Source organism: Mastigoproctus giganteus, chromosome 10 (assembly GCF_048544385.1).
Source record: "Mastigoproctus giganteus isolate SK-2022 chromosome 10, ASM4854438v1, whole genome shotgun sequence".
NCBI classification, from domain to species: Eukaryota; Metazoa; Arthropoda; class Arachnida; order Uropygi; family Thelyphonidae; genus Mastigoproctus; species Mastigoproctus giganteus.
The window spans coordinates 66,696,028-66,709,393 of record NC_143584.1 but is presented as its reverse complement, the minus strand read 5'-3'; the positions used below and the strand labels follow the sequence as shown (position 1 = coordinate 66,709,393).

General features: G+C 37.8%; 1 protein-coding gene across 1 annotated transcript in view; it reads left to right on the top strand.

Moving 5' to 3' along the window:
- LOC150079064 (oxysterol-binding protein-related protein 11-like) overlaps positions 1–13,366 on the top strand; it is a 218,654-nt gene that overhangs the window by 136,276 nt on the left and 69,012 nt on the right. The window contains exon 8 of the mRNA XM_090382937.1: positions 5,774–5,815. Coding sequence (XP_090239063.1) covers positions 5,774–5,815 — 42 coding nt within the window. The remainder of the gene's footprint in view (positions 1–5,773; positions 5,816–13,366) is intronic.

Genomic DNA, 13,366 nt, shown 5'->3' with positions numbered 1-13,366 from the left:
CTGCACAACCACCCCCAGGTCCCTTTCATTCTCTACCACTGTCAGTGTAATACCACAGATTTGATACGTTGCTCTGGGGTTGCTGTTTCCCATGTGTAGTACTTTACATTTGTCAATGTTAAACTTCATTTGCCACCTCTCAGCCCATCTGCTCAACCTTTCCAGATCCTGTTGCAGCAGCATAGTGTCAGTAGTGTCCTTGACAACCCTGCCTACCTTTGTATCGTCTGCAAACTTCGACATTAAGCTTGATATACCATCATCAATATCATTTATGAATACAGAAAACAATAATGGACCCAACACTGAGCCCTGAGGGACTCCACTAATAACATTAGTCCACGACGAGCAGTGTCCATTGATTACCACTCTCTGTCTTCTCCCCCTCAGCCACCCCTTTACCCACAGCAGCAATTTGCCTCCAATGTTACACTGCTCCAATTTGTGCAGCAGTCTTCCATGTGCAACAGTATCAAAAGCCTTTCTAAGATCCAAGTATATAATATCAAAGTTATTCCCTGCATCCAGTTCCTTTGTGACTGCATCATAGTATCCAATCAAATTGGTCAGGCAAGACTTCCCCTTAACAAAACCATGCTGTGTCCGAGCTATAACTGAAGTCTTGTCTAAATGATCCTGCAGTGCTTCTTTAACTAGTGCCTCCATTAATTTTCCTGGAACAGAAGTTAAACTCACAGGTCTATAATTGCTTGTGTCAGCTTTTGATCCTCCTTTGTGAATTGGGGTCACATTTGCACATCTCCAGTCTATGGGTACCTCCCCTGAGTCCAAGGAAGCTCTCATAATTATGGCTAAGGGTTTGCTTACTTCCTTTGCTGCCTCCTTTAATATAACTGGATAGATCCCATCCACCCCAGGTGCCTTTCTTGTGTTTATCTTCAACAATTTCTCCTCCATTTTGCTCTTAGTTATTACAAGATTCTCTAGCTTACTGCTAGAGTTGAATACACCTCTGGCATTCCCCTCGATAAATAACCCCTCATGTGTGAATGTCGATGCAAAATATTCATTTAGTTTGTTAGCTACCTGAGCAGGATCATCAACAGTTGACCCATCGATATCAAGTGGACCAATCTGATTCATCCCCTTCCTTCTAGAGTTTACATAAGTAAAGAACTCTTTGCTGTTTTCCTTTACATCCCTTGCCAAAGATTTCTCGTAATCTGCCTTCGCCTGCCTAACCTCCTTTGTAACTTGGTTACAGATCAACTTGTATCTATCATAGGCTTCTGTGTCATGTGTTAATTTGTATGTATCCTATGCATGTTTCTTCTCTGCCATATTCCCCTCATTAACAACTTAGGGTCATTAACAACCCTGCCAACCTTCGTATCATCTGCAAACTTGGACATTAAGCCTGATATATGTAGTCATTTATCATCATCATCACTATCATTTATAAATAAAAACAGCAATGGACCCAACACTGAACCCTGAGGGACTCCACTAATAACATTAGTCCATGAAGAGCAGTGTCCATTGATTACCACTCTCTGTCTTCGCCCACTCAACCATCCATTTATCCATAGCAGCATTTGCCACCAATGCCACACTGCTCCAATTTGTGCAGCAAATTCTAGCAGTCTTCCATGTTGCAAAGTACTTAAAGCCTTGAATGGTTGGAGCATGCTCAATGCTGATGGGATTCTTCCTCTTGCACGGAATAATCGCCTGAGAGAGCATAAATTCAAATTGAGGAAAGACAGTTGTAGGATAGATGTGCAGAAGTTTGCCTTTAGTCAGTGGGTGGTTGATTGCTGGAACAAACGTCCATCTGTAGTTGTAGAAATTGATAGCTTAAATAGATTCAAGGCAGAACTAAACAAACATTTGGAGCGAGTGGATGGGTGAAATGAGAAGAATTTTTTTTTTGGCTGATTCTATATAACAGGAGTGGCCAACTTAATTTGTGATGCGATCTACTTTTTTCCTTCAAAATGTGCCGCAATCTACCGTCTCAAAAATTTCATTGCATAAGATGCATAAATCGAGGGATGAAAGTATATTTAAAATTTGTCGTGATCAACCAAAATTAAATCCGCGATTGACTGGTAGATCGTGATCGACCGAAATTAAATCCGCGATCGACTGGTAGATCGCGACCGACTCATTGGCCACCCCTGCTATATAAGCCTGCTCTCTTGCATCATGTACCTCTACTAATACTAATGCTAATACTGCATATGGGATGCAGTAACCCCAGAGAAATGTACCAACTGTGTGGTGTTACGCTCAGGCTAGTGGAGAATGAAGGAGACCTGTGGGTAATTGTGCAGTTAGATATGAAGTTTACTGCGCAGTCCAAGCAGGCTGCCAGAGCAGGTCGTGGGATTTGTCAGTGATATACAGGAATTTTGCCAGCAGGGATAAGGTGATTATCCCCTTGTATAAGGCAGTGGTCAGGCCACATCTTGAGTACTGTGTACAGGTCTGGAGCCCTCATTTTAAGAAGGATGTAGAGTTTCTAGAATGAGTACAGAGAAGCAAACAAGGGGGTGCTCTTATGAAGAAAGGTTCTGCAAGTTGCAGCATCTGGAGATTAGGCGCCTGCGAGGTGATCTGATTGAGGTGTATGAGGCCTTGAATGGATTGAGCAGGCTCAATGCTGATGGGATTCTTCCTCTTGCTCAGATTGCAAACAAGAGGGGGCATAAACTAAAATTTAGGAAAGACAGTTGAAATTTGCCTTTAATCAGCGGGTAAAGTTGATTCCTTTTATCAATATCTCTACAGTATATATTTTAACAGTTTATCAGTATATTCCCTGTCAGAGACTTGGCAATTTGGAATCTCCTCTCTTTGATCTTCTCTGGCTTAAAATCTCTCTACCTCATTGTGTCAAATTCATCTTTTGTTGCTACCGTTCTCCCAACTCAACTAATCACTTGGAGCTCTTTGACTTCCTCTCTTTGCAACTTGACTTTCTCCAGTCCAACTTTCCTAATAGAGAGGTAATTTTCCTTGGTGGTTTTAATGTTCACAACTCCAGCTGGCTTCCATTTTCTTGTCACACCGATCCAGCAGGTCGAGATGCTGAGGCTTTTGCAATTACTAATGACCTAGCACAAATTGTTCATTTACCTACAAGAATACCGGACAATCCTAATCATACAGCCAATACGCTTGATCTTTTTCTCACAAACAACACTTCTAAGTACACGGTCGAAGTGAGAGCTCCTTTAGGCACTTCAGATCACAACTTGGTGATTGTCTCTTCTCCAATGGAACCTTTATCTCATGGCTATTCCCAACCTCGTGTTGTTTGGCAATACAACAATGCAAAATGGGATGACCTGCGAGACTTCTTTTCTTCTTTTCCTTGGTCGGACTACTGTTTCAAAACTTCTGATGTCAACGTTTGCTCAGATCGTGTCAGTGAAATTATTCTTGCAGGAATGGAATCCTTTATCTCACACTCCACTTAAAAATCTCGCCCTTTATCTAAACCTTGGTTTTCCAATAAATGTGCTAAGACTGTTCAAGAGAAGAATATTGCATATCGTAATTGGCTTGTTTCTAATTCTTCAGTGTCATTTTCTGCCTACACCAAAGCTCGCAACAATTGTAAAGCAGTTATTAATCAGTCCAAACTAGAGTTTGAACAGGCTAAGAGTAGAAAACTTGCTTCTTGCCCTAATGGTAGCCGAGCATTCTGTTCTCTTGCCAAAGCTATTGGCAAAGGATTTTGATGAATCTTGATGCTAAGAAAGCACCAGGTCCTGATGGTATTTCTCCACTTGTTCTCAAAACCTGTGCTCCTGAACTTACTCCTATTCTTTGCCGCCTTTTTTCACTTTCTTATTCCAAAGGTGTTTTTACTTCTGCTTGGAAATTTGCTCATATCCAGCCAGTTCCTAAAAAGGGTGACAAATCCCTCCCATCCAATTATCGTCCCATTGCAATTACTTTTACTCTTTCTAATGTAATGGAGAAATCAATTAACCACCAACTCTTAAACTACCTAGAAACCTTCCGTCTGATCAACGATCGCCAGTATGGATTCCGTCAGTGTCGATCCACTGGTGATATTCTGGCTTATGTTACCCATTTATGGACTAATTCAATGGAAAGGTTCGGTGAAACACAAGTAGTTGCTCTTGGCATCTCAAAGGCTTTTGATCATGTTTGGCATAAAGGTCTTCTAAACAAGCTTCCTTCTTATAGTTTGCCAACTGTTTTTAGTAATTGGTTATCCAGTTTTCTCTCTGATCGCTCACTGAGAGTGATGGTAGATGGCTCTCTGTCTTCTAACTTCTCCACTAATGCCGGTGTCCCCCAAGGTTCAGTTCTTTCCCCCACTCCTCTTGTATATTAATGACCTTCTTCCATTGACTGGAAATCCTATCCATAGTTTTGCCGATGATAGCACATTGCATTCCACTTTCCATTTTGAGAAACCTTGTCCTGCTCAATCAGCTTCAACTTCTCGAAAATCTGCTACCAATTCCTTAAATGCCGATCTTCAGGTAATTCTCCAGTGAGGCAAAGACAACTTAGTTGATTTCAACCCTTCTAAAACTCAGTCTTGTCTTATATCTCGCAAAAAGGATTCTTCTGCTCCTATGCTTATCTTTAGTGACACTCCAATTTCTAGGCAAAATGATATATCTCTTTTGTGGATCACCCTGACTTCTAATCTCTCTTGGCACAAGCACATTACAAATATTGCTTCCTCTGCATCTAAAAAACTTGGTTTTCTTTTTTGCTCTTGGCATTACTTTTCTTCCAAACAGCTGCTCACTCTGTATAAATCGCAAATGTGCCCTGCCATGGAATATATTGTTCCCACATCTGGAGTGGTGCCCCCAAAACCTCTCTCAGGCTTCTTGATTCATTCAGAAGAGGGCAGTTAGGTTAATTAATGATTTATCTCTAACAGAGTCTCTCCACTCGCTTTCTCATAAACGTACTGTTTCTGCTGCATGCCTCTTCTACAGATACTTCCATGGGTACTGTTCTTCTGAATTGGCTTCTATAATTCCCACTCTCTCTCTTTCAAAACAGTCCGAACACGTGCCGCCACCAGCCAACATCCATTTACTGTCCAACTTCAAACCCACAGAACCAACTTTTCAACTTCCTCATTTATTCATTCAACTGCCGTTTTCTGGAACAACCTTCCTTCATACGTATTTCCTGAAAATTACAATCTACAGAAGTTCAAGTCCAATGTCAACAAATATCTTCTTTCGTCCTCTCAACCTCCCACCCAAGCATGGTACTAAGTACTATAGGTTCTAATACCTCTCGTGTTTGGTGTTCACATAAAAAAAAAAAAAGTATCTTTAAAATATCTATGCGTAATCTTTCCAACAGTCCTGTCCAAGTTTAATGTAAAATGTTGTTTCAAATATATTGTACCACTTGAACTACAAGTTTGCAGTTATAAGAAACACACTCCAATTACTTATCCACGAGACTGAATCAGTCACCAATTTTCATTGGATTAAAATTAATACAAGTTCCATAGTTGCTTTTGTTGTGTGTGTACACAAAATAAGAATTGAGATGGATGTTCTATTTTTATTATGCATTCTTAGAAAAAAAATTTCTAAAAACTTTTATTATTCTTAAAAAAAAAAAAAAAAAAAAAAAAATTATGAGTTGTGATCAACTGTATTATCAAACAGAGAGCAGCTTGTCTTCCTGTGTATAATACTAAAAGCTTTATTTTGACTAAATTACTCTGAATTAAAAATATGGTACCAACATAATTATTTGTATTTTTATATATATTTTCTTATTATTGTAGGACCTTCCTAGTAGTGGTCCACATGCAAAATGTGTTGACACGGTAAGTAATACTTTTTGTAAAAAAGTTGTGGTTTGACAAGAACTGCATGTTAGTTTGTAGAAAATTCCACATTTTGTAAAGAGAATTAAAGTTTTTAAGAGTTAAATTTTTGCCAACTTAATTTATGTTTTTATAGTTAGGATTTAATAGCATATGTCATTATAAAAAGGTAAGCTTAATAATGTAATTATTAATGGACATTGTTGGAATGTCATATAAATAAGCAAAGAAAAAAACTGTAATTAAAAATAGCAACAGCTTAAAATGCCAAAAGTTAAGACAGAAAATATGCACATTAGTCATGAGGTGAGTGCTGGTTTCATTTAAGCCTTGATTAAAGTGAATATTTTCTGTAAAGAAAAACAATAAAAGGTAACTAAATAAATTAGAATTAAATCAGTACCATTTATAGCTATAAGCTATTTATTTATAGAGCTTGCCGATATATTTGTGATGTTATTTGAGTGTAAAAAACCTTAGTTATATTTGCTACTTTGTTGCTTGTTAACCATTTTTCATAAGAAAAGAAAACCAAAATGGCAAGTCTAATAATATATTTCTTTATATACAGCCAATTTTAATCTTTTTTTTATATTTTCTTTGTTCAGCAAAACAACAAAAAACCACTAATCATAGTCTCCCACAAACAAGATCATCCAGTGAAATGAGATTAATCATTATTCTTTCCAGCCACACACACACACACACACATACTTACAGAACCAGAGGTCAGCAGGAAGTAACTGCCATCTGACATAACACCACGAAAAACCATCCACATGGCTGTACAACAGCCCCTCTTCAGCATATCCCAAACAGATCCAATTACTGCAATAGATTATCAGTTTGCTTATTACCAGGGGGTTCTCCCCAACAGCAACTCTAGTATTCAGAAAAATAAAGGAATAAAATGTTGGTGAAAAAAGGGGAAATATATTATGCAGAAATAGGAGTATTAGTAGTGGCAAAATTATGCAAGGAAACAAGCTTATACAGCATCAGCAAAAAAAAAACTACTACTCATTTCATTGTCCTCTTCTAACAACTCGTCATAGTTATCTTTTAATTTACTCAGCTTGCTCACTTCCAGATGAAAGATGCCAAGCCCATACTCACTAAATGTGAGTATGGGCTTAGCATCTTGGTAGGAGAAAGACTTTGTATCCCTGACTAATATTGTTCCCTGCAAATGTAAGCAATCTCTTTTCTCTACACGTGTTCCATCAGATCTCTGTGCTTTCTAAAATGAGATTTCTAAATCTGTATGCAGTACCCAAGACGTGGCCTAAACATTGCCTTATACAACTGGATGTTCACCTTTTTCTCCCTTCTGACAAAATTCCTGATCCCTTGATAGCTATCCTGGAATTTTGTCAAAATAGGTGGAATTGGACTAATGTCTGTCAGGGTTAAAAGTGTAATGATATTGTTGAATAATTAGGTTTTTAGGGTACAGGAAGTGATATTTATCTCCTAATTCGAAGCAGCCTTGAGTTAGGCTTAAGTTTGAATGTTTCTGGAAGGGAGTGAAAACATGACAATGAAAACATTTTCAGTTGGTTTGGCCCCCCTGGAGAGATTGTGCACAGCTAGTGGACTAGAATCTTTCTCAGCATGGGCTGCACTTGTTGGCAGGAAGGAATGATTTACAGAATTGGATTACAGAGTGGGATTTACTTAAATAGGAGGGATTCAAGAATATTTACTGATTTATGAATTCAGACAGTGTTGGGTGGGTCAGAAAACTGTTGGATTGAAGGATGCACAGACATATACATAATGGTTTTATGGCATCTATCGGCAGAGGAATTGATTCATGCAGTTGCTTCTTCTGGAACATATAACAGTCTAGAAAGCAAGTTGGGGGGATGGATTACAGGGCCTGCTGGTGGTCCTCATGGGATAAGCAATTATATAGGCTATGTTACTCTAAGAGCACAAACAGGCACACATATACATTTATACTAATGCTAGGAGCATAGTAAATAAATTTGAAGTATTGGTTAAGTTATAAAATGTAGACATAGGAATATAAGAAACAGGGTGCCAAAATTACAAGTAGGAATTTTTTATTGGCCAAATGAGTGTGATGAATTTAACAAATAACTATACAGACAAATCAAATAGGCCTGTTAATCAAGATGGCATATCACAAGGATTTTAAATATTGATTTAAATTTCTGGATTGGTTGCTCACTCAGTAGCAGAATGTTTCTGAATCTACAGGGGAACTATTTTCCATGCTAACATGTTAGACAGTTTGATATGGAACAAGAGAAAGCAATACCATAGATCTGATTCTCAGCAGTGACTCTTGATGTGGTAAGAAATTTCAAGTAATGTAACCACTAGGTTGTAGCGATCATAATTCATTGATATGGGATTTATTTAATGATAATATCCCATGACTTCGAGAATCATTCAGTCCTCTGAAACAGATCCTAAATCTGCCATCATCATATTCAATAACAAGCTGTATATCAATGATATCATCGATTCTTAAGTGTCCATATCTGTACTCCATAAAGTACCACACTCCATACTAGACATCTTACCAGTCTCTTCCTTAAACTAATCTCTAATATCCCACATAATATTCTTCTTTACTTCTCAAAGGCTCTTTTACACATTGCTATTCTTATTTCTCTGCTGCTCTTTGCTTCTTCTACCATTAGCCTTCCCAATACTTATTCACCTCTTCTATTTTCTCTCCTCCAATTTCAGTATCTAACTCAAACCTTTCTCTTTCCACTCTTATAACTTTTGTTTTTATAATATTAATTCTCATTGCAAACCTTTCACAACTTTCTTTTTGCCTGTTAACCAATTTCTGCAATCTTTCCTCTGAATCTGCCACTAATATCATGTCATCTGCAAATCTAAATTCGGTAACCTTTTCTCCCCAATATAATTCTCCCTCATTCATATTTCCCCTACCAAATGCCTCTTTAACCATTTATTCTACATATATATTAAATAAAATTGGGGATAGATGGCACCCATGTGTTACACCTCTTTTTATTTCTACACTTTCAGTGTTACCTTGTCCATCCCTAATAATTACTTTTTGTCCCTGGTTTAAATCTACTAATCATTCTTCTGCCCTTCCGATCCACTCCTATCCCTTCCAGCATATTCAATAATTTAATTCCAGTATATTCATTAATTTAACAATCTATCCAATCAAAGCCTTCTCCAAATCTATAAAACACACATTTTTGGTTCACTTCCATCTTTCTGTCAACATTTTTAACATGTCTGTTGCATCCATTGTTCCCCCCCCTTCTTCTGAAATTAAACTGTCCTTCTCCCACATTTTTCCCCATCCTTCTTATCATCTTTCTATTTAATATTCTTAATATTATCTTTTGCTGCATGTGGTACCAAAGTTATAGTTCTAAAATCTTTACATTTCACTGTATGGCTTTTCTTTTCCATTGGTAACAATACTGTAGTTTTAAAATCTTTTGGCCATTCTCCTTGCTCATATATTGATGTACATAATTCTGTTAATTCTTTTAAGCCCACTTCTAGTTAGCTTATGAACTCCAATGAAATTCCTACTGCCTTATCTCCCTTTATTTACTGCCTTATTTTCCTTTATTTCCTTTAGTACTGTGGTTACCCCTTTCTCTATTATAACTGACTCCAAGCTGTCCTGATCCACCATTTCTATGTTATCAAAATCATATATTATTGGGTGGAATATATATTCCACCCAACTCCTGCTATCTATCCTGGTTTTCTTAGTACCTTCCCATTCCTTCCCTCTGTAATACCCTGAACTCCTCATTTTACTCTATGCTCACATTCCTTATTGTCTCATATATTAAATTGGATTTTCCTGGCCTCTAATTCTTTGTAAAATGTATCCCACCATCTCTCCCTTCCTTACTTTAACTGTTACTCATCTAAGCTTATTGTTAATTTCTTTATACCTCCTCTTGTTACCTTGGCGCCTCCGTAGCCAGGTGGGCAGGAGTAGCAGTGCATAGCACACGCTTCTTGATTAGACTGGGATTTGAGCCCGTGACCACCAAATACGGAGGATGCAGAGTGGTCAGGGAATGACCACCGCATATCCCCGGAGCAATATGGCCTTAGTTGCTAATGCTCCTAAAAACCAAATAACAACCTGTTACCTTTGGTATCAGTATTTTTCCTTTTTCTTCTGTCTACATTTCCCTTATCATACCCTCTGTCACCTTAGTTTCCTAGGTCTCACCCCCCCCCCCCCCGCCTATATCCTAGTTCCTCTTCAGTTTTTTTTTTTTTTTATATATACTATCTCGTAAACTTAGCTATTTACCATTGTAGTTTGATTACCCATCTGATCATTTGATCACCCATCTGATTACCCATCTGATCATCTGGTCCATCTTTTATTTGCCCCTCTAATCCTTTTAAATTTTAATTCCATATCCATTATCACAGTATTAAGATCAGAATATGCCTGATTCTGGGTATGAATGGAAGTTGGCTGTTTTCAAACCAAGATATAGTCTAATTGATATCTATTTCTGCCCCCTTCCCCTGGGCATTTTTTATGTATATCTCCTCCTTTTATGCTGTTTAAATCGTTATCATCTGTTATCATTAGAACATTCTGATCACAAAAGTCCACCAACCTTTCTCCTCTGATCCTGCCTACTCAGTCCATAATATTTTTCCTCCTTTCATTTTTCAAACACTACATTCCAGTCACTTATAATATCACCAAATATCTGCTAATCTGATCTCTCTCAATTACATTTTCTAATTCCTCATAAATCTCCTCTCCATCATGTTCTGTTGTTGGCATATATACTTGTACTAATGTTATTCCTTTTGCTTTTGCATTCAAACTTACACCCTATCACTAATATATTCCACCTCTTCCACACTTTCTAATACCTTTTTACTCAAAATAATACTTACTCTACCCTACTCTAACTCTCATTACCTCCAGACACGGGTGCTGGCAGAATATTTTGCAAGGTGATGTATGTGGGAATAAATTTTTTGTTAAAATTTTTAATTATATGCAATATCTTATGTTTCAAGAAATTAATGAAAATATTTAAAATTGTATATTACTTCGAAATCTAAAGGTGGTTCACTTGCACCATCTTGCACCATGCTACTGGCACCCATGCCTCTAGAATATATAACCCCTACCCCCATAACTTCCGAGGGCCCTTTCTCTTTCCATCTTGTCCACACAACCTCACAATAATTGTTTTACCTTATTCCATTTCCTGTTTCAAGTTCTCTCATTAGGATATTCTTTTAGCAGCATGGTGTGCAGGTAAATCAAAAAATGAAGAATAATGTAGAAAATCAACACTTCAACCTGCATAGAGTGTCATCAATCTATTTCTTAAAGAACGACAGATTATTCTCAGACATTACATGGTACTTTCTGTGCCATTTCTTCAGTGACCATAAAGACAACAGGCAAATATAAATTATTAGGTGACACAGAAGCCTATGGCAGATATAAGCTAGTCAGTAATCAAGTCATGAAGGAGGTTAGGGAAGCGAAAGCAGATTATGAAAAATCTTTGGCAAAGGATGCAAAGAAAAACATCAAAGATTTCTTTATTTATATAAACTCTAAAAGGAAGGACATGAATCAGATTGGTCCACTTGATATCAACGGTTTGATTGTAGATAATCATTCTCAGATAGCTGATGAACTAAATAAATATTTTGCATCTACATTCATCTACATTTGCATCTACACATGAGGAGTTATTCAAGGAGGAGAGGGCCAGATGTTTATTAGCATTAGGTTCAGTAGAGGCATGGGATCCAAGAAAGCAATCTCATGCAGCATCAGACAAAAAAAAAAAAAAAAAAAAAAAAAAAAAAACGCTCCGATTTCACCCCTTCATTCGTTTCAAATACCTGTCCAGCTCAGCCTTAAATTTATTTAGGCTAGCAGCTTCCACAACAAAAGATGGAAGTCTCTTCAACCAATCAACTACCCGCTGGCTAAAGGCAAACTTCCGCACATCTATTCTACAACCGTCTTTCCTCAATTTGAATCTATGCCCTCTCAGGTGATTATTCTGAGCAAGAGGAAGAATCCCATTTGCATTGAGCATGCTCAAACCATTCAAGACTTTATATGCCTCAATCAGATCACCTCGTAGGTTCCTGGTCTCCAAACACTGTAATCTGCAAAACTTAAGCCTTTCTTCGTAAGAGCAACCCCTTCTTCCATTCACTAATCTTGTTGCCCTCCTCTCTACTCTTTCCAACAGCTCATCCTTCTTAAACTGAGGCCTCCAGACCTGTATACAGTACTCAAGGTGTGGACTGACCATTGCCTTATACAAAGGGATAATCACCCCTTATCCCTTCTAGAAAAATTCCTGTATATCATTGACAACACACCATGAGCTACTCTTGCAGACCATCTGCACTGCTCAGAAAACTTCATATATGCCAGAACAATTACCCCTAGAACCTTTTCATTCTCTACCACTGTCAGTTTAGTACCACAGTGTTGATATATTACTCTAGGGTTACTGCGTCCCATATGTAGCACTTTACATTTGCAACCTCTCAGCCAATCTGCTCAGCTTTTCTAGATCCTGTTGCAGCAGCATACTGTCATTAGTGTTATTAACAACCCTGCCAACCTTCGTATCGTCTGCAAACTTGGACATTAAGCCTGATAAACCATTCATCAATATCATTTATAAATACAGAAAACAACAATGGACCCAACACTGAACCCTGAGCGACTCCACTAATAACATTAGGCCATGAAGAGCAGTGTCCATTGATTACTACTCTCAGTCTTCTCCCACTCCCTTTATCCATAGAAGCAATTTGCCTCCAATGCTGCACTGCTCCAATTTGTGCAGAAGTCTTATATGTGTAACAGTATCAAAAGCCTTTCTAAGATCCAAATATATGATATCAAAGTTATTCCCTGCATCCAGTTGCTTTGTGACTACTTCATAGTATCAAATCAAATTGGTCATAGAAGACTTCCCCTTAACAAAACCATGCTGTGTCCAAGCTAGAACTGAAGTCTTGTCTAGATGATCCTGCAGTGCCTCTTTAACCAATGCCTCCATTAAATTCCCTGGAACAGAAGTTAAACTAACAGGTCTATAATTACTTGTGTTGCCCTTTGATCCTCCTTTCTAAATTGGGGTCACATTTGCACATCTCCAGTCCATGGAGATGTGCAAATGTGACCTTACTTCCTTTGCTGCCTCCTTTAATATAACTGGATAGATCCCATCCACCCCAGATGCCTTTCTTGTGTTTATCTTCAATGATTTCTCCTCCACTTTCCCCTCAGTTATTACAAAATCATTTAGGTCACTGCCAGAGTTTAGTTCACTTCTGGCATTCCCCTCCCTGAATAACTCCTCATGTGTGAATGTAGATGCAAAATACTCATTTAGTTTGTTAGTCACCTGAGCAGGATCATCAACAGTTGAACCATCAATATCTAATGGACCAAGCTGATTCATTCCTTCCTTCTAGAGTTTACATAGGTAAAGAACATTTTTGCTGTTTTTTTTTTGCATCATTTGCCAAAGATTT